General features: G+C 46.3%; 2 protein-coding genes across 2 annotated transcripts in view; one reads left to right on the top strand and one right to left on the bottom strand.

Moving 5' to 3' along the window:
- Positions 1-2,788, bottom strand: part of FUCA1 (alpha-L-fucosidase 1) — a 39,884-nt gene extending 37,096 nt beyond the window's left edge. The window contains exon 1 of the mRNA XM_068268802.1: positions 2,399-2,788. Coding sequence (XP_068124903.1) covers positions 2,399-2,778 — 380 coding nt within the window. The 5' untranslated portion in view covers positions 2,779-2,788. The remainder of the gene's footprint in view (positions 1-2,398) is intronic.
- A 4,618-nt stretch (positions 2,789-7,406) lies between these two features.
- GALE (UDP-galactose-4-epimerase) overlaps positions 7,407-20,713 on the top strand; it is a 111,016-nt gene continuing 97,709 nt past the window's right edge. The window contains exon 1 of the mRNA XM_068268804.1: positions 7,407-7,479. The gene's annotated coding sequence lies outside the window, so the exon portion shown is untranslated. The remainder of the gene's footprint in view (positions 7,480-20,713) is intronic.

Genomic DNA, 20,713 nt, shown 5'->3' with positions numbered 1-20,713 from the left:
TCTCATCACCAATCCCTGATGCCAGCATTATGATCGAATCTGCTAGATATTGATGTCACGGCGTGGCCATCTAATCATAATTCTGATTCATTAAGGGCTCTTTCACAGTGCGACGTTAAAGTCGCACGTTACAACATGTAAGGCACAATAACTTACAGCAATGAAAAATCACTGGGCTGTTCACAGTGCAGACATTGCGTTGGTGTCTAACGCTGCACGTTAAATGAAAGTGCTGCATGCTATGCGTTATACACGTTTTTAGCTGTTAGACTTTGCACATGCTCAGTAAAGTTATTTTTATTTTATTTTTTTAAACACACGCGCTGTTTTCGTTCTAATCACTGTGCGACGAAAACAGCGCACCAGATACAGGGCTAAATAACGTCCAAGTTAGTCTTTCAATACGTTGCATTAGGGGCACGTTATGCGACCTTAAAGAGAATCTGTATTGTTAAAATCGCACAAAAGTAAACATACCAGTGCGTTAGGGGACATCTATTACCCTCTGTCACAATTTCGCCGCTCCTCGCCGCATTAAAAGTGGTTGAAAACAGTTTTAAAAAGATTGTTTATAAACAAACAAAATGGCCACCAAAACAGGAAGTAGATTGATGTACAGTATGTCCACACATAGAAAATACATCCATACACAAGCAGGCTGTATACACCCTTCCTTTTGAATCTCAAGAGATCATTTGTGTGTTTCTTTCCCCCTGCAGCTATCTTCCACTGAAGTGTCAGGCTATTTCTTCCTGCAGAGTGCAGACAGCTGTGCCTGTATGTAATTCCTCAGTATGTGAAAGCCCAGCCAGCTCAGAGGAGGATTTATCCAGCTTGTAAAAGATAATAGAACAGAGAGAAGCTGCACTAATCTAAATATCACACAGGCAGTGTGCAGAGAGGGGCCTGGATGGGGGAGTTCATAGCAGAACCACAACACTGAAGAACTTGGCAGCCTTCCAGACACAGGCCTGACAAGTCTGACAAGAGAGAGATAAGATGATTTATAACAGAGATGGTGATAGTAGAACGTGCTGCAGTAAGCCAGAACACATTAGAATAGCTTTTGGAACTTGTAGGATGATAAAAAACAGGATGCAATTTTTGTTACGGAGTCTCTTTAACCTCGCATCAAACGCAACGTCTTACTGTGTAAGAGCCCTTAATCGACATAATGTACTTTGTACAGCGCCACATGTTAGCGCTTTATAAATCAATAATAATGGATCAGACAGGATGGAAAGATGATGCTAAAATGGGGGCAGTCAGAGGTGTGGTGGTAGCGTACGTTAAAAAGGGGCGCTGGGAAAAAAGGGTGCGAGGTTTTAAACGATAAGCATGGATAACGATTAAAAATGAATTGTACTGTATTTCGTTTAAAATTAATGTTTTATAAAGTTATAAATCATTAAATAATGTGCATGAAATCGGCAATTGTAAAAACGTTAATCTTCCGTTTAAATAGTGAAACGTATAATAACGTTTAAAAAAAAATTACTAAGTAACCCTCCCTGTACCTACCCCTAACCCCTAGACCCCCCTGGTGGTGCCTAAACCTAAGACCCCCCTGGTGGTGCCTAAACCTTAGACCCTCCTTAGTGATCACTGTATTGTGTGTAGAATAAGGTTTTAAAAACAGTAAGGGATAAAATATATTACAATTTACGTTACGTACTGATCGCTTTGTTTCGTGAATAATAATGTTTTACAAACACTAAGGGATAACATTTAAAATAATGTTTTATTGAAATAGGAAACGTAAATCATCACAAGCAGTTATAAAACATGAAAAATCTTCGGGCGCCGTTGGAAAACGTTATTATTCTCGGGCGCCCCTTTTTTCCTGTTCGGCGCCCAGTAAACGATTATTATGGATTTGTCCACTAGCCACCTGCGCCTTTTTTACTGTTTCTGTGGTGGTAGGTTTCGATTTCATAATGACCAATGGACGCCTGGCCAGTCTTCCCTACCCATCTAAAATGCCCCCCTGCGCTAAGTGATGCAGCTGAGCGTACGCTCACCTATCTGCCTACGCAACTCCTCATATGTCCTCTTTTGATTGAAGCCAGGCATCTTTATGCTATCGCATCACAGTTTAGGCGCCAATGGAGAAAAGACACAGGAACAAGATCGTTGTGTAAGCGTACACTCCACTACAACACTCTGCACAGCCCAGGGGAGCTCATGGATGGGGCAAATCTTGGGGGGCCCAGCAGGCAGCTACAGATTTAATGCTGAAATACACTGTTGATCTACGTGCAGCGTGTAATACATAAATACAAATATAACATAGCCATGAAGTATCGGCAATCCTCAGTGAGCTGTGGTGTAGCACTAACTACCAAGCTGCACTAGCCACTTCCCCAGTGCAGGTCCTCTGCTGCTTAGCTGCACTCACCGTGCCCCGGCTGCCTGGAAGAGTTCTGCCCAGGAATCAGGATCGAAAAACTCTGCGGTAAATTGCGGGGCGAAGTCTGCATATGAGAAGCCGGGCGGGTAGTTCTTTGCCATAAACTCCAGATACCGCACATTCTTCTCTGCCTGCCAGTTCCACCAGAACCACTCACTGCCGAATGAAGGCACCGAGAACACTCCCCAGTGCAGGAAGATGCCGAATTTGGCCTCGTCATACCAGGCAGGCAAGGGACGCTTATCCAGGGAGTCCCAAGAGGGCGTATATTTTGAGGAGACTCCAATCAGTAACACCGAAAGACACAGCAGGAAGCTACCGGCAACCGCCATGACAATACCTACTGCTCGTATCACAAGGTCTATCATGAGACCGGAAGAGCAACTCTACATTACACACTGTACCCAACTCCCCGCCCATCAGGTGTGTCTCTCTCCGCTACGCCCCGTCTGCTCGTGTGCAACAGAGAGTATTGTAATTGCTGACTGACTGTCGCTATAGTCAGTCTGTAATCCTTCTGGTCCCTCCTTGTCCTTATGCTCTGATCATTCATCGCTGTCCTCCTGCTATGATCCATTCAAGTGGACCTGAACTCTTGCACAGGACAGAAGACAAACTGAAGAAATGCACCCTGTATAAAGTTTAGCCTGTGTAATTCTTGTCCCTGCCATAAGTCCAAGCCTGCGCCTACTTGATTGCAAAGTTTGTAGCATGAGAACATGATTGAGGAGAAGCATGCACAGTAGAGTGCGACAGGCTCAATCAGCCAGCTTTCGGAGGAGCAGAACTAGTGCTACTGAGCGGATCACAGCAAAGTGACAGGGAGGAAGGCACTACAGGGGGCTGGAATAAGCCCCCCGTGAGTTAAACTGGGAAGATTTGTTTCACTGTAGGTACCTTTTAAAGATGAATTATCTTGAATACCTTCTGTTTTAAAGGAGTTGTCAAGCAACTCCTGCTACCCATAGTACTACTTACCCCGGGCCTCTTCCAGCACCTGGTAACCATTATGTTGTAACATCCCCTATTATGGTGGCTGCGGGCACGCAGGATACCTCGGCAGCCGCCTTTGTTTTCGGTACTGAGGCCTCATCCGTTCCGCTGGCGTCTAGCACACCAGGGACGGGACTGTCAGTTGCTCATAGGGTCGCTTTCTCACGCGGGCGGAGACAGGACCTTTATGCTGGAAGAAGGCGCGTCAGCTGACCTGCTGGTCGGCTGACGTCAGGAGAGACTCACGGCGCCCGGATTGGCTGATTGGCAGGGGCGTGGCTGCGGGCTCTCCTCGCTGCTTCATAAGCGCTCTCCGCTCACTTGCAAACGGTCTGCTGTTGCGAATACGTCAGTGTTAGCGCTCAGACCTTAGACTAGTTCCGGTGTGTTTTGATCTGGGAGGAAACCAGGGATTTCACACAAGACTAGGTTTATTGCCTTATTGATATTCTGTGTACGACTCTGGCTTATCTCTGATTCTGCTCTACGTTTCTGTACTTCTGCCCATCTGATTTAAGTTGCCGAACCTCTGCTTGAATCATTACTATTCTCTTGCCTTCTGATTTTGTACTGTACCTGCCTGTCCGTTGCTGAATCTTGCCTGTCTGACCCTTCTACTCTCCAGTGAGCCCTTGTCACTGAAAAGGTGCTCTGATAGTACCCATCAACCCCTCTGGTGAGGTCTAGCTAAACTATCTAGTTACTATTGTTGATAGTACCCACCAGCTCCTCTGGTGGGGTCTAGCTAACTATTTAGTTACTGTTGCTGATAGTGCTCACCAGCCCCTCTGGTGTGGGCTCCTAGCTACCCAGCTTCTATCTTGGCTAGTACCCTCCAGCTCCTCTGGTGGGGCCTAGTACAGATTGGTTGCAGATAGTATTACTGGGATTTGATAAAACGCAAGTTTGAAGCCAATTGAGTGCCTCCTTCGTATTTACTACATTGAACCGTGTGTGGAGTGGTGACCCACAGAGGGATTGTGCACCGGCAACAAAGACCTGACTAGGCCTATTCCACAGGGACTCGCTGCAGTTTGCTTGTTGCAGATAGTACCCACCAGCTCCACTGGTGAGGTTTAGTCAAACTATCTGCCATTTCCTCTGGTAGTTCTCTCCAGCCCCTCTGGTGAGATCTACCCTCTACTGTTGCACCAAACACTATTGTCCCTACATCTCTGCTTTCTATACTTGCATTATTGGTGATACTGCAGATCACCACATAATCAGGTATAGAGTCTGCATTATTGGTGATTCTGCAGATCACACAATAATCAGATGTCTGTGTTGCTACACCAATACGTTATACAATCGTTACATATGTCCGTCGCTGCAGCTCCACTGGCCCCTATTCCCCGACAGTGTGCGGGATGACCTCTAGGTAATCCTCTACTGCGCCTTTCACTACTTCCATACAGTATGAGGTATTACCTACACAATCTGTTTATAGCAGGGGTGTCAAACTCAAATACAAAGTGGGCCAAGATTGAACACTGGGATCTTGTCGCAGGCCAACCTCAATGTCTACTGGCCACCCTCCTCCCTTATAAAGTTCCCAGGTATCTAATTCCCCCCCCCCCCTATACAGTTCCCTGGTGTCTAGTGGTCCTCCCTCCCCTATACCGTTCCCTGGTGTCTAGACGAAGCCCCCACCCTCCCCTATACAGTTCCCTAGTGTTAAGTGCTTCCCTCGTACCTCCCTCATATGGCTTTCCTGGTGTTCTAGGGCTTCACCTCCAATATAGCTTCTCTGGTGGTCTAGAGTGGGCCAAACATAATGCAGAGTGGAGAAACCACTTGAGGGCCAAATTTAATGGCTCTGAGGGCCAGATTTGGCCCGCGGGGGGAGTTTGACATGTAAGGAGTCAGAGTCATTTTGGGTACCTGGAGCCGGTGGTTTCATAAACTGAGAAGCAGCACGGTGGTGTAGTGGTTAGCGCTCTTGCCTTGCAGCGCTGGGTCCCCAGTTCGAATCCCAGCCAGGTCAACAACTGCAAGGACTTTGTATGTTCTCCCTGTGTCTGCGTGGGTTTCCTCCGGGCACTCCAGTTTCCTCCCACATCCCCAAAAAACCATACAGGTAAGTTAATTGGCTTCCCACTAAATTGGCCCTAGAATATGATACATGCACTACACCATACATACATAGACATATGACTGAGGTAGGGACTAGATTGTGAGCCCCTCTGAGGGACAGTTAGTGACAATATACTCTGTACAGCGCTGCATAATATGTCGGCGCTATATAAATACTTAAGTCCGAGTCGGATGATTTTTATACCAACTACACAGCCCTGATTCACACTACAGAACGCATGCACGAATGCGATTTTGTACATACGTTTCCATCGCACGAAATGCACATTGAGGTGTCTTAAATTTAGCACAGACATTGGCAGCCGCAACACAATAGAACCCATCAGGAAAACATGTGCGTTGCGTAAGAAAATGGTCCCAGACGCGTTAAATCTGGGTCCACGGTTCGAATCCCAGCCAGGTCAACATCTGCAAGGAGTTTGTATGTTCTTCCTATGTCTGTGTGGGTTTCCTCCCACATCCCCAAAACATGCCGATAACTTAATTGGCTTCCCCCTAAATTGGCCCTAGACTACGATAAATACACTACACTTCATGATATAGACATATTACTATGGTAGGGTCTAGATTGTGAGCCCCTCTGAGGGACAGTTAGTGACAAGACAATATACTCTGTACAGCGCTGCGGAATATGTCGACGCTATATAAATACTTAAAGAACTATTGGTGATGTTTCATAGCTCAGCAGACAGCTCAACCAGCAGTGATTACTAGTAATCAGGCAAAATAATAGACCAGAAGAGAATGGAGGTGAGCCTAGAGTTAGATAGCCCTTATATACACTGAAGCAGACTGTGTTATTAATGTAAAGATAATCCACCAGAATGAGAAGTCCACAGCAATCGCATAAATGCAATGATTGTACACCTAGATACAGAAACAAGTGTGAAATGATTGCATAAAAGCTGCGCTTACCATACAGCCTGACAAGTATGCTGTGCCTAGTATTAATCTTCTATTAATATTCCATATATATTATAGTACAGTAATGTTATATTACATATAGCACTGGCCAGGTGAGCTGGATTGCACTACTCATCGTCACAGCGCGAGAACGGAAACAGTGACCTCCGCGGACACAGAACATGAGCGACTAACGGCTAGTGTTGTCCGGATCATGAACGATTCGGATCTTTGATCCGAATCTATTTTATGAGTCGATCATCCGAATCATCAAAATGAACGATTCGGATCGCAAAAGGGGCGGGGCCAGGAGCGACACGCCCCCTCTCAGCGGGCAGCGGGGTCCTGGAAGCAGGGATCGCTCTGTTGGATGGGAGGCAGCCTTGCAGGGACAGCAGGTAGATGAGAGAGAGGGGACATGGGTGCCACTGCCAGATATGTGTAGAGCCCACATACTGGCTATAACGTGCTGCTCATTATAGGCTGTCTGTTCCGTAGTTGTGCACAGTGAGTGAACACATGGGAAGCTTTTGGCTCAGCACAGCTCAGTAACTTTGCAGACAGTGTGATTGAAAGGCAATATAATCCTCCTGCACTCGGCACTAAACAGCTGCACTTTACTTCTGGGAATGCTTTCTTTCACTGTGCGACCTTTTCTTTCAAGGTATACAGATGAACATATAGGTGAAATATATGTAAAGCATATGACTTCAGCATGTGGGTATTGTGTGCAAACATTTCTGCTCTCTGCTCGTCCCTCCTCCCTTCTCTGTCCACTCCCTGCCCTCTGTCCATCTTCTCCCCTTCTCTGTGTGTCCACCCCCCTCTCCTTCTCCTGTCCACAGACCTGTCCTGCTGTTCATTTCACCCCCGAATGCTTCCGGTAGTAAAATGATCCGAGATTCGGATCAAAGATCCGGATCTCTTCAATGATCCGATTCGAATCATCCGGATCATTGAAAAGATCCGAACTTCCCATCTCTACTAACGGCTGTAGAAGGTGGGCGTGTCTCTGCACAACACAGCCGAAGGAGACGAGTGTCCGCAGAGCAGCCAGGATCCTGGACCAGGAGCCGTATGTAAGCCGGAGTAATTGCCGTATTAGATGTATGCGGAGCTCCCTCTTGTGGCCGTTACTGAGGGAATGTCATTGAGCTCCCCCCTTGTGGCCTTGCGAAAATGCCTTATGTAAATAGATACACAAAAGTTTGCTTTCCTAAAACAGAAAAAATTTGCGATAATTCAGGTTGGAGTGAGCTTGAGATGTCTCCCAGAGCAACACTGCTGAATATATGCAAATTAACCATTGTACGGTTCGGAGAAAGTGCTAACTGGGGGGCTGTAAGAAAGCGTGTGTATAGTCAGAGTCTCTCTGGGAAACTTGGTAATTAGGCTGCTGGAAGGGACGGGGCGGCGGGTAAATGGATGAAGGTGGCTACAGACTGAGCTGCACGTGACAGGCTACCTAGGTGGACACAATACAATGGAGGTTTAATAATCAAAGCGAGGTGACTGCTGGGTACATCACAAGTGCAGGATAGAGACGGCATCATGGTAAGGAATACTGCTAAGCTGAATTCAGGGCTGGTTCACACTTAGCCGGCGATCAGCAAAGCAATGTATCCCTAAGGATACATTCACACTGCAGCGTTTGTGATTTCGATCAGTCACAAACGTGGTGCATGCAGCATCTTTGGGGCAATTGCGCTGTGATTCTCTCTCTAATGAGCGAGTATCGCAAGCAAAAATCGCACTGAATCGTGAGATTTTGCCCGCCGAATTGCGATCGCGGACCGGGTAAGCACCAAAGTCATCTCTACTCTATAGAAAAGCTGGGATGGAATAAGTGGAGACTGAACTTTGTACTGTGCTAATCCAAATAGAGGGTCAATGTGCACCAGGCTTTTATGCTGGGAATACACGGCTCAATTTTGAGCTATTAAGATGGCTCGATTAATAATTTCCGACATGTCCGATCTCCGGCCTGATCGTTTCACCGCTCAATTCCGCAGAGAACAATGGAAAAAGATAAAAACGAGCGAAAGATAAGAGAATCGCCCGCGGAAATCGAGCAGCGAAACGATCAAGTGGGAGAATAGAGTGGAAAATCGAGCCGTGTATTTCCAGCATTAGGCCATGTTTAGAGCAACTAGGGCGATTTTGGCAGCGCTCTTGGATCGCAGACAATCGACAGCGATTTAAAAAAAACAAAAACGATTTGCCAATGTATTTAAATGGTGTGGAACCCACTAGTGCGATTAGGGTTAATCACAGTCCCATGACATGCAGCATTTTGGGCGCTCAATGCTATGTATAGAAGTGCTGCTAAACCCCTTTCAAAAAGCAACTTGGGGGCTGAGCGTCTAGAATTTTAAATGAAGTTAATTATACTTATACCGCCCACAGCCCCACCCCCCTAGCAGAAGAGGTCACATGAGCTTCTCTGATTGGCCCTAGAGGAGCACCTATGACCTCTTCCATTAGGGGGCAGGGCTATGGACAGAAGCCTTTTATTTAGCCACTTCAGGAGTCAGCCTTTACCCCCCCTTAAAGGGAAGGTTCAGGGACTGTTAAAAAAAAATAAAAATCCGCATCCACTTACCTGGGGCTTCCTTCAGCCCGTGGCAGGCAGGAGGTGCCCCCGGCGCCGCTCCGCAGGCTGCCGGTGGTCTCCGGTGGCCGACCCGACCTGGCCAGGCCGGCGGCCTTCTAAACCTGCACAGTAAAGCCCGGAGGACGACCGATGATGTCAGCGCGCCGCCGTGAGGCGCATTTTGGAACGCGGAAGGAGCCCGACCTGGCCGCCGGCCTGGCCAGGTCGGGTCGGCCACCGGAGACCACCGGCAGCCTGCGGAGCGGCGCCGAGGGCACCTCCTGCCTGCCACGGGCTGGAGGAAGCCCCAGGTAAGTGGATGCAGATTTTTTTTTTAAACAGTCCCTGAACCTTCCCTTTAAGGACCAGCACTGATTTCTAAGATCTGTGCTGGGTGGGCTCTACAGCCCCCAGCACAGATCAAATTACAGGCAGAGTGACCAGATCGACCCCCTTTTTTTCCCCACTAGGAGGATGATGTGCTGATCGCTCCTGCATGCGTGTGGCTGGCGGGGGGGGTCACCTCAAAGGCCCCTCCACCGCAGGATTCCCCCTCTCCCTCTTCTCCCTCCCTGCCCCAGAGATCGGAGGCTGCACAGGAACGGATCTGTCCTGTGCAGCCTCTAACAGGCTCCTGCCTGTCATGTGACAGCTATCCCCGGCCGCTGATTGGCCAAGGATCGCTGATCTAGTACAACGCTGCTACTGTTAGCAGCTTTGTAAAAATGTAAACAAAGCAGATTATTTCCGCTTGTGTTTACATTTAGCCTGCGAGCTGCGATCGGCAGCCCGCAGGCTATTCACGGAGTCCCCCGCCGTGAATTGACAGGAAGCGGCTGTTTCCTGATTAATTAGCCTGCAGCCGGTGGTCCTGCAGCTGCCACTTTGCCGACGCGCGTTATAAGTGCGCGGTCGGCAAGTGGTTAAACCGCTCCCCCCCCCCCCCAAATCGCTGCAAAATTGATTTTCAAACCGATTTAGCATCATTTATTTACTTAGCATTGAGCGCAAACACGCTCGAAATGCTGTATGACCTGCGATTGCGATTAACCCTAATCACAAGTAATCGAAATAGTGGGTTCAGCCCCATTTAGTTACATTGGCAAAGCGCTATTTTGGAATCGCCGGCGATTGTCGGTGATTCCAAAACATTGCCAGAAACACCATAGTGAGTCCAAGCCCGTAGGGTCACTTTATTACTGGGTTTACACTGGCAGCTGATCACGACTGACACATTTTAACTGGTCAGTTTTTCTGAGCTTTATCTTCCAGATGCTGTGCATTTTCATCCACTTACTTTTGTATGTATTAAGTAGAAAACAGATAAATAAATGTAATGCAGCAGTGCATTGTGAAGAAGCTTTCTGTTATAATGCATAGATGTAAGCTGAGCCTTAAGCCAGGTACACACTTTTAATTATGATTGGCCAATCACTGACCAATTTTCCCATCTCAGTGTAGTAATACCCACACAATCTGTTCATAGTATTCAATATTTGTTGAACCACATACTACATGGAAGTGGGAAAATTGGTCAGTGATTGGCCAATCAAAATTGAAAGTGTGTACCGGGCTTTAGGAAAATAAGGGAAATTCCTTCACCTGCGCTGGGCTGGGCATCAGTTGTCCATTGTGATATACTGTAGCTGAAAGCAGCTAATTCAGTGTAAACCTGCCCTGCATGTTTTTTAAATGAACGCTTTTCACAATGCACTGCTGCATGCAGATTTTGTACATTGTGGCCCAATACTAACAAATGTGCATGAAAATAGCACAGCAACTAAAGGAAAAATTGCAGAACGAATGATCAATTGAAATGCGTCATCTGCCGGCGTCATATCCGTTTAGCTTCTGCAAAATTCAGGTTCAGCCTCAAGAACCCAGGGCTGGCATTTTCATAAGGAAAACTGAGAGCCCCTGAGCCGCTGCCACACCCCCCAGGTCTCCCCCAACTTTCTTGTGGTCTGCAGAGTTTTCAGCCACAAAGTGAACTCACCTGTCTGGCCGGCGCGCTCCTCCGTCAGTGGATGTGCTCCGGTCTTTCCACTACCTGCCTCTTCTCGGCATGTTATTACATAATAACACGCTGCCAGGTCACGGTGCAGAGGCTCCCCTGCAGAGATGAAGTCAGCAGTGCATGGACTGATGGAGGAGTGTGTCGGCCGGACGGGTGGATTCACTCTGCAGCTGGTTCGGGGGCCCCAGAAGTAGATTTGTGAGAAACCAAAGGGATTCTAATGCAGTATGCAGTTTCCTGGGCAGAGGGGGATGGGTGTCAGGCGCTAATCAGGCAAGAACGGCGCTGGAAATTTGGGAGCCGGCAAAAGGTGCCATGTGAATTACAGCTATAGCAGCGCTCAGTCAGTAATTTGGGCACCATCAAAAGATGAAGCCCAGATTATGATAAAAACAGCATTTGGAGGCTGCCATATTGATTTCCTTGCTTGCCTGACATCCCTGTTGATCATCTGGCATAGTGTCTAAATCAAAACCATGGAACAAGCGTATGGCTAATTCAGTTGAGTCAGAGTTTCTGATCTGCTGAATGCTTGTTCAGGATCTATGGCTAAAAGCATTAGAGCACCAGGATCAGGAGGACTGCCAGGCAACTGGTATTGTTTAAAAGGAAATAAACATGGCAGCCTCCTTGTATTTTTTGAGGCTGGAGGCCTAAAGGGGTACTCTACATCACACCTTCGTGCACATTTTGATACACTGGGTGAATCCATCACATGCTATAACCGTGTGGTGCCCAAATTACTGACTGAGAGCTGCTATAGCTGTAATTTGCATCATGGCCTATAGCAGCACCCAAATTTCCAGCGCCATTCTTGCCTGCTGATTAGCACCTGACACCCATCCCCCCACCCAGGAAATTGTATGCTGCATTAGAGGCCCCTGTGTTTCTCACAAATCTACCCCCCAGCCCCTAAACCAGCTGCAGTGAATTCACCTGTCCGGCCAACACGCTCCTTCATCAGTCCATGCACTGCTGACTTCATCTCTGCAGGGGCGCCTCTGCACCATGACTGTAATAACATGCCACGAACAGGCAGCCATTGGAAATTAGGACCGCAGCACACGCACTAACGGAGGAACAGACAGGTGAGTCCACTTTGTGGCTGAAAACTCTGCAGACCACAAGAAAGTTGGGGGAGACCTGGGGGTGTGGCAGCGGCTCAGGGGCTCCCTCAGTTTTTCCCTATGAAAACGCCGGCCCTGGGTTTTTGAGGCGGAACCTGAATTTTAGAGAAGCTAAACAGATATGGGGGCTGAAGATTTACACCACCGGCAGATAATGCATTTTAATTTAATAATGCATTTTTATTCTGCACTTTCTCTTTTAGCTGCTGTGCATTTTCATGAACATTTGTATGTATTGGGCCACGATGCATAAAAAAAAATGCATGGAGCAGTGTGTAGTGAAAGGTATTTATTTAAAGATAACCTGAGGTGGGGTTCTGACAATGAAATCCGCATACAGAGGCTGGGTCTGCCTATACAGCCCAGCCTCTTTTCCTATCCAAATCCCCCCTAAGCCCCCTTTGCGCTCTGTGATAACCCATAAATCACAGCTGCGCTGCCAACATGCAGCGTGTCACAGCGGGCTGTGTTTACCTCTGTACTGTCATTCTGCTGCTCCCCCCGCCTCCTGCATAGCTCCGGTCCCCGCCCGCGTCCTTTCCCTCCCCGCTGATTGGAGGGAAGAGAGGTAAACACAGCCCGCATAGCCAGGGGAGGACTGGGACCTTTAGGCCTCTGGGGAAAACACAAACTAGAGGCCCATGTTCATGGCAGCCTGAGCCCAAATGGCGTCACACATGCACGTCACATGGAGCGCCCATACGGAAATACAGCAAGGACACTTGCAGGACAGCATGACAGGTAAAGTATAAATTCTCAGGCTTCGGGGGTCACATAATACATTTGGAGGGATGACAACCAGGGGTTTCCGTTTTGTCCGTTGTCTGTGAGTATCGCATGCGGTTACCACTGAACACCGGATCAACCACATCAGCCTGAGATTCCCCAGCATCTCAAATTCAACCAATTTTTGCCTGAAAACAGTCAAATCGTTGATTAGGCATGTTTGTGGCAGTACCAATTTTCATCCAATTGGATAGTAATTATCAAAACAGTTAAGTCAACAGATGTATGGCCACCTCTCACAACCTCAGATCAGCAAATTCTATAAACTTGGTCACTCCCAGAGTGCACCTCAAAAAATCTGGAGATAGAGCCTTCTGTCATGCTGCCCCTACTCTTTGGAACTCCCTGCCACACCCAGTAAAGACAGCACCATCCCTAGAGCTATTCAAATCCAGACTGAAAAGCCACCTGTTTAGCCTGGCATTTCCGGACTTATAAAATTCTTCCTCTGTACCACGATGGTCTGAGCCATGCTTATGCGCTTTGAGTCCTATGGGAGAAAAGCGCTCTACAAATGTTATTTGTTGTTGTTGTTGTTGTTGATTCCCCAAGACTCACCCACCCCCCACCACACACACACACACACTTATATCCAAAGAGGGACTGGATTGTTCCTTCAAAAGAGGGACAATTGGGAGATATGATGGTGAGAGAGGAGACAATTTTTTCCCATGGACCCTCCAGGCAAGCCTCTGCTCTGCATCATGCTGTGTATATTTACTAGCTCTCCTGCCCTCTTATTGCTAATTGGCCTTTTATTTCTCTCAGCCAGCCTAGTGTTTCACATTGCCTTATACAAAAACATGAATGCAGCAGGCCCTGCACCAGCCCTAAATCATTAAAGGAGAGGCAGCCTGGGGGGAAATCTCCCCCCCCCCCCTTCCCCCCTGGCCAGTTCTCCCCTGCGCATAGCGCGGCTGTGATTTATGGGTGATCACAGAGCGCAGGGGGGGGGGTGCCTAGGGAGATCTGGATAGCAACAGAGGCTGGGCTGTATAGGCAGACCCAGCCTCTGTATGCGGATTTCATTGTCAGAACCCCACCTCGGGTCTCTTTAAAAAAAGCACAGATGCAGGGCTAGTTTACACTGAATTAGGACTCGTGCCCACCAAAAATCGCAAATGCTTAGCGATTTTTGTAGCAATTTGCACTAGCAATTCCTGGCATATGCCTAGGGTTTTCCTGTTGATGTCTTGATTTTGTAATTCTTGTAATCTTTGACCTGGAAGTGATCACCTTTTTAAAAAAAAAATGCTAAGAAAATTGCTCTGTTCAGTGTTTTTTAGAGCGCTTTCCCACTTTCTTATACTTTACATTGAGGCATAATTGCATCCAAAATGCTGCAGGACCCACTTTTGCATTTGGGGTAAAAAAATCACATTGCTCTGGTGAGATCAATCCCATACAAACACGTTAGCCAAGCACTTTTTTGAAGTGCTAGCGATTTTAAAAGGGCTCTGGTGTGCACCAGCCCTTAGCTGCTTTGAGTTATATCACAATGGACAACTGATGCCCAACCCAGTGCAGGTAAAGGAATTTTCCATGTTTCTCTAAAGCCAAGTACACACTTTCAATTTTGATTGGCCAATCACTGACCAATTTTTCCACCTCTATGTAGTATGAGGTTCAACAGATAATGAATACCATGAACAGGTTGTGTAGGTAATCTCTAATTAATACACATTAATACACAGAAATGGTAGAATTAGCCAGTGATTGGCCAATCGTAATTGAAAACGTAACAGGCTTCAAATCCCCCCCTCATAAAGCTGGAAATCCGGCGAAACATATAGAGGCGCTGTCTTCTCATAAGGGTGTCATCCCCGCCGCGCCGCCTCCATCCAGAAAAGGCAAAAGAAACCGCAACATTGACAGAAAGATTGCCAGGGAAATCAAGATGCAGATCATCGAAAGGCAGAAGACACGGCACCATTGACAGAGAGAATTCCAGAGACATCAAAGAGCAGATCATAGCAAGGCGGAAGATACCGCACCATTGACAGACAGATTGCCAGGGTCATTAGAAAGCAGATCATAGAAAGGCAGAAGAGCTCATACCATTGACAGGAAGATTGCCAGGGACATCGATAAGCAGGTGAAGTTAAAGGTAAAAGACACCTTACCATTCACAGAAAAATTGCCAGAGACATCGAGAAGCAGATCATAGAAAGGCAGAAGAGATCGTAGCATTGACAGAAAGATTGCCAGGAAACTCGAGAAGCAGATCATAGAAAGGCCGAATAGACAGAAACATTGCCAGGAAAATCTGGAAGAAGGTAATAGAAAGGCAGAAGACATAGTACCATTGAGAGAAAGATTGCCAGGGAAATCAAGAAGCAGATCGTGCAAAGAAGAAGACACCATACCAGTAACAGAAAGATTGCCAGGGACATTGAGAAGCAAATCATACAAAGGCGGAAGGGACTGTACCATTGTCAGAAAGATTGCAAGGGAAATTGAGAAGCAGATTATGCAAAGGACAAAAATACTGTACCATTAGCAGAAATATTGCCAGGAAAATCGAGAAGTAGAACATAGAAAGGCAAAAGACCTAGAACCATTAACAGAAAGATTGCCAGGGACATCGAGTAGCAGTTCTAGGAACGGAAGAAGACACCTTACTGTTGACAAAAAGATTGCCAGGGAAATCGAGAAGCAGATCAAGTTAAAGGCAGAAGAGACCTTACCATTCACAGAAAGATTGTCAGGGACATCGGGAATTGATCATGGAAAGGCAGAAGACACCGTACCATTGACAGAACATTTTGCCAGGGACATTGAGAAGCAAATCATACAAAGGCGGAAGGGACTGTACCATTGACAGAAAGACTGCCAGGGAAACCGAGAAGCAAATTATACAAAGGCCAAAGAGACTTTACCGTTGACAGAACAATTGCTAGGATAATCGAGAAGCAGATTATAGAAAAGCCAAAGAGACTGTACCATTGAAAGAAAGATTGCCAAGGTCATCAAAAAGCAGATCATAGAAAGGCTGAAGAGATTGTACCATTTGACATAAAAATTATCAGGGAAATCGAGTAACAGATTATACAAAGGCCAAAGAGATTGTACCATTGACAGAAAGATTGCCAGGAAAATGGAAAAGCAGATTATACAAAGGCCAAAGAGACTATCCCATTGACAGAAAGATTGCCAGGGACATCGAGAAGCAGGTCAAGGAACGTAAGAAGACACCTTACTATTGATAAAAAGATTGCCAGGGAAATCGAGAAGCTGGTCAAATTAAAGACAGAAGAGACCTTACCATTCATAGAAAGATTGCCAGGGAAGTCGAGAAGCAGATTATGGAAAGAAGAAGACACTGTACTATTGAAAGAAAGATTGCCAGGGTCATCTGGAAAGAGATAATAAAAAGGCAGAAGAGATCATACCATTGAAAGAAAGGTTGCCAGGAAAATTAAGAAGCTGATCATAGAAAGGCAGAAGAGAAGGTACCATTGACAGGGGAATTGGCTAAATAAACTGCTCCATTAACAGAAAGATTGCCAGTAAGATGGAGAAGCAGATCATAGAAAGGCAGAAGACATCGTACCATTGACAACAAGATTGCCAGGAAAATCGAGAAGCAGATCATGGAAAGAAGACATCGTAGCATTGACAGAATGATTGCCAGGGTCATCGAGAAGCAGATCATGAAAAGGCAGAAGACACTGTACCATTCAAAGAAAGATTGCCAAGGTCATCAGAAAGCAGATCATGGAAAGGCAGAAGAGATTGTATCATTGACAGAAAAATTATCAAGGAAATCGAGAAGCAGATTATACAAAGGCCATACAGGCTTTTCCATTGACAGAACAATTGCCATGAAAATCGAGAAGCAGATTATAGAAAGGCCAAACAGACTGTACATATAAAACAAAGATTGCCGTAAAATCTAGAAGCAGATTATATGAAGGCCAAAGAGACTGTACCATTAACAGAAAGCTTGTCAGGAAAATCGAGAAGCAGATCATAGAAAGGCAGAAGAGATTGTGCCATTCACAAAAAGATTGCCAGGGACGTTGAGAAGCAGATCATGGCAGTGGCATAGCTACAAACCTCTGGGCCCCGATGCGTAATCTGTATGAGCCCCCCCATGAACACACACGCCAATTTACTAGCAACCCACTTTGGGACCCCTGACACTCAAACACATGCCTCCAACAGATACAAGAGCTAAACGATTCATATTAATAACAGAATAAAAGGTATATTACAAACCTTTACGTTAGCTTTGCCATGTCAGAGTTCTGTCTGGCCTATGCGGTCCAGCACAAGTTCAGGATAGGTCATGGCCCAGGCCCTACACCCCTTTTTTAGGGGGCCCACTAGTCACTGTTTTTTGGCACAAAGCATAAAGCAGTTAAAAAGGCATTTATGGCAACTTAGCCAACTACTCACCGACCAAGTCCAAGAGTAACTGACAGTCCTCCACAAACCACACTATGGCAGCAGCAGGCAGAAACTGTTTCAGCCAGGCACGTGGGTGGGCGGCTGGGCGGCAAACACGTCTTCCACTGCACACTGACTGTGACAGACACTCTCTGGCAGCTCTCTCTCGACAGTCACAGCTCTAGGTAGATGGGAGGAGCTAGGCCTGCCAGCCAGAGATCAGTAAGTGAGGGGGCGGTACAGGCTGCGGAGAGTGATGTGTCTCACTCACCGAAGTAATAGATAGAGCCTAGAGGCCAGCCAGCACCAGGGGAGAGAGCGAGTGACGTCATAGTCACAGACAGTGACATGACTCATATCGCCAGACTCGCCTGGCTCCGCCGCTAATGACTGCTGTCTGCTGCTGAAGCTGGGGAGGAGGGAGGCGGAGCCGAGGGAGAGAGATGAGATGAGATTGTCTGCCGGAGCCGGCGGCCGCGCTGCAATTAGTAGGGATGCCGGCCCGGCAGCACCCACACACTCCTCAACCTCGCAAAATGTTACATTATGCAAACAGGGAGGGGGGCTTCAGGCGGCGGGGCCCGGTCGCGAATGCGACCTCTGCGACTTCCTTTGCTACGCCCCTGGATCATGGAAAGGAAGAAGACATCATACCATTCACAGAAAGATTGCCAGGGACATCTAGAAGCAGATCATTGAAAGGAAGAAGACAACTCACCATTGACAGAAGGATTGTCAGGGACATCGTGAAGCAGGTCGACGAAAGGCAGAAGACTTTATGACATAAAGATTGCCAGGGAAATCAAGAAGCAGATCAAGGTAAAGGCAAAAGAGCCCTTATTATTCACAGAAAGATTGCCAGGGACATCAAGAAGCAGATTATATAACGGCCAAAGAGACTTTACCATTAACAGAAAGATTGCCAGGGACATCGAGAAGCAGATCATGGAAAGGAAGAAGACATCGTACCATTGACAGAAAGACTGCCAGGGACATCGAAAAGCAGATCATAGCAAAGGCAGAAGACACCGCACAATTGACAGAAGGATTGCCAGGGACATCGAGAAGTAGGTCAAAGAAAGCAGAAGACACTGTACTTTATGACAAAAAGATTGCCATGGAAATCAAGAAGCAGATCAAGTTAAAGGCAGAAGAGCCCCTATTATTCACAGAAAGATTGCCAGGTACATCGAGAAATAGATCATGAAAAGGCAAAACACACCGTACCATTCATAGAAAGATTGCCAGGGACATCGAGAAGCAGATCATGGAAAGGCAGAAGACATCGTACCATTCAAAGACAGATTGCCAGGGACATTGAGAAGCAGATCATGAAAAGGCAAAACACACCGTACCATTCACAGAAAGATTTCCAGGGATATAAAAAAGCAGATCATGAAAAGGCAGAAGATACCTCACCATTGAAAGAAAGATTGCCAGGGAGATTAAGAAGCTGATTATACAAAGGCCAAAGAGACTGTACCATTGACAGAAAGATTGCCAGGAAAATCGAGAAGCAGATCGTAGAAAGGCAGAAGACACCGTAGCATTCACAGAAAGATTGCCAGGGACATAGAGAAGCAGAATATATAAGGGCCAAAGAGACTGTACCATTAACAAAGATTTCCAGTAAAAATCGAGAAGCAGATCATAGAAAGGCAAAAGAGACTGTACTATTGACAGAAAGATTGCCAGGGACATCGATAAGCACATCATAGCGAGGCAGAGGACACCGCACCATTAAAAGAAATATTGCCAGGGACAGGGAAAAGCAGATCAAGGAACGGAAGAAGACACCTTACCATTAACAAAAAGATTGCCAGGCAAATTGAGAAGCAGATCAAGTTAAAGGCAGAACATACCTTACCTTTCACAGAAAGATTGCCAGGGACATCAAGAAATAGATCATGGAAAGGCAGAAGACACCGTACCATTGAAAGAAGGATTTCCAGGGAAATCGAAAAGCAGATTATGTAAAGGCTAAAGAGACTGTACCATAGACAGAAAGATTGCCAGGAAAATCGAGAAGCAGTTCATAGAAATGCAGAGGAGACTGTACCATTGACAATAGAATTGGCTAAAAAAACTGTTCCATTAACAGAAAGATTGCCAGTAAGATGGAGAAGCACATCATAGAAAGGCAGAAGACATCGTACCATTGACAGAACAATTTCCAGGAAAATCGAGAAGCAGATTATAGAAAGGCTAAAGAGACTGTACAATTAAAACAAAGATTGCCATGAAATCGAGATGCAGATTATACGAAGGCCATAGAGACTGTACCATTGACAGAAAGATTGCCAGGGACATCAAGAAGCAGATCATGTAAAGGAAGAAGACATCATACCATTAACATAAAGATTGCCAGGGACATCGAGAAGCACAACATAGCGAGGCAGAAGACACTGCACCATTGACAGAAGGATTGCCAGGGACATCGAGAAGCAGGTCAAGGAAAGACAGAAGACACCGTACTTTGACAAAAAAATTGCCATGGAAATCAAGAACCAGCTCAAGTTCAAGGCAGAAGAGCCCTTATTATTCACAGAAAGATTGCCAGGGACATCAATAAATAGATCATGGAAAGGCAAAAGACACCGTACCATTGACAGAAAGATTGCCACGAAATCAGATTATACAAAGGCCAAAGTGAGTGTACCATTAACAGAAATATTGCCAGGGACATAGAGAAGCAGGTCAAGGAACCAAAGAAGACACCTTACTATTGACAAAAAGATTGCCAGGTAAACCGAGAAGCAGACTACGTTAAAGATAAAAGAAACCATACCATTCACAGAAAGATTGCCAGGGACATCGAGAAGCAGATCATGGAAAGAAGACATCGTACCATTGACAGAAAGATTGCCATGAAATCGAGAAGCAAATTACACGAAGGTCAAAGAGACTGTACAATTAAAACAAAGATTGCCATGAAATCGAGAAGCAAATTACACGAAGGTCAAAGAGACTGTACCATTAACGGAAAGATTGTCAGGAAAATGGAGAAGCAAATCAGAGAATGGCAGAAGAGATTGTAGCATTGACAGAAAGATTGCCAGGGACATTGAAAAGCAGGTCATACAGGGGCGGAAGAGATCGTACTATTGTCAGAAAGATTACAAGGGAAATCGAAAAGCAGATTATACAAAGGCCAAGCAGACTGTACCATTACCAGAAGTATTGCCAGGGACATCGAGAAGCAGATCATGGAAAGGAAAAAGACACTGTACCATTTCACAGAAAGATTGCCAGGGACATGAAAAAGCAGATCAAGGAAAAGCAGAAGACACCTGACCATTCATAGAAAGATTGCCAGGGACATAAAAAAGCAGATCATGGAAAGGCAGAAGACATCGTACCATTGAAAGAAAGATTGCCAGGGACATCGAGAAGCAGAT

This window comes from Hyperolius riggenbachi, chromosome 2 (genome assembly GCF_040937935.1).
Source record: "Hyperolius riggenbachi isolate aHypRig1 chromosome 2, aHypRig1.pri, whole genome shotgun sequence".
NCBI classification, from domain to species: Eukaryota; Metazoa; Chordata; class Amphibia; order Anura; family Hyperoliidae; genus Hyperolius; species Hyperolius riggenbachi.
This window is presented reverse-complemented; position numbering and strand designations above follow the sequence as displayed.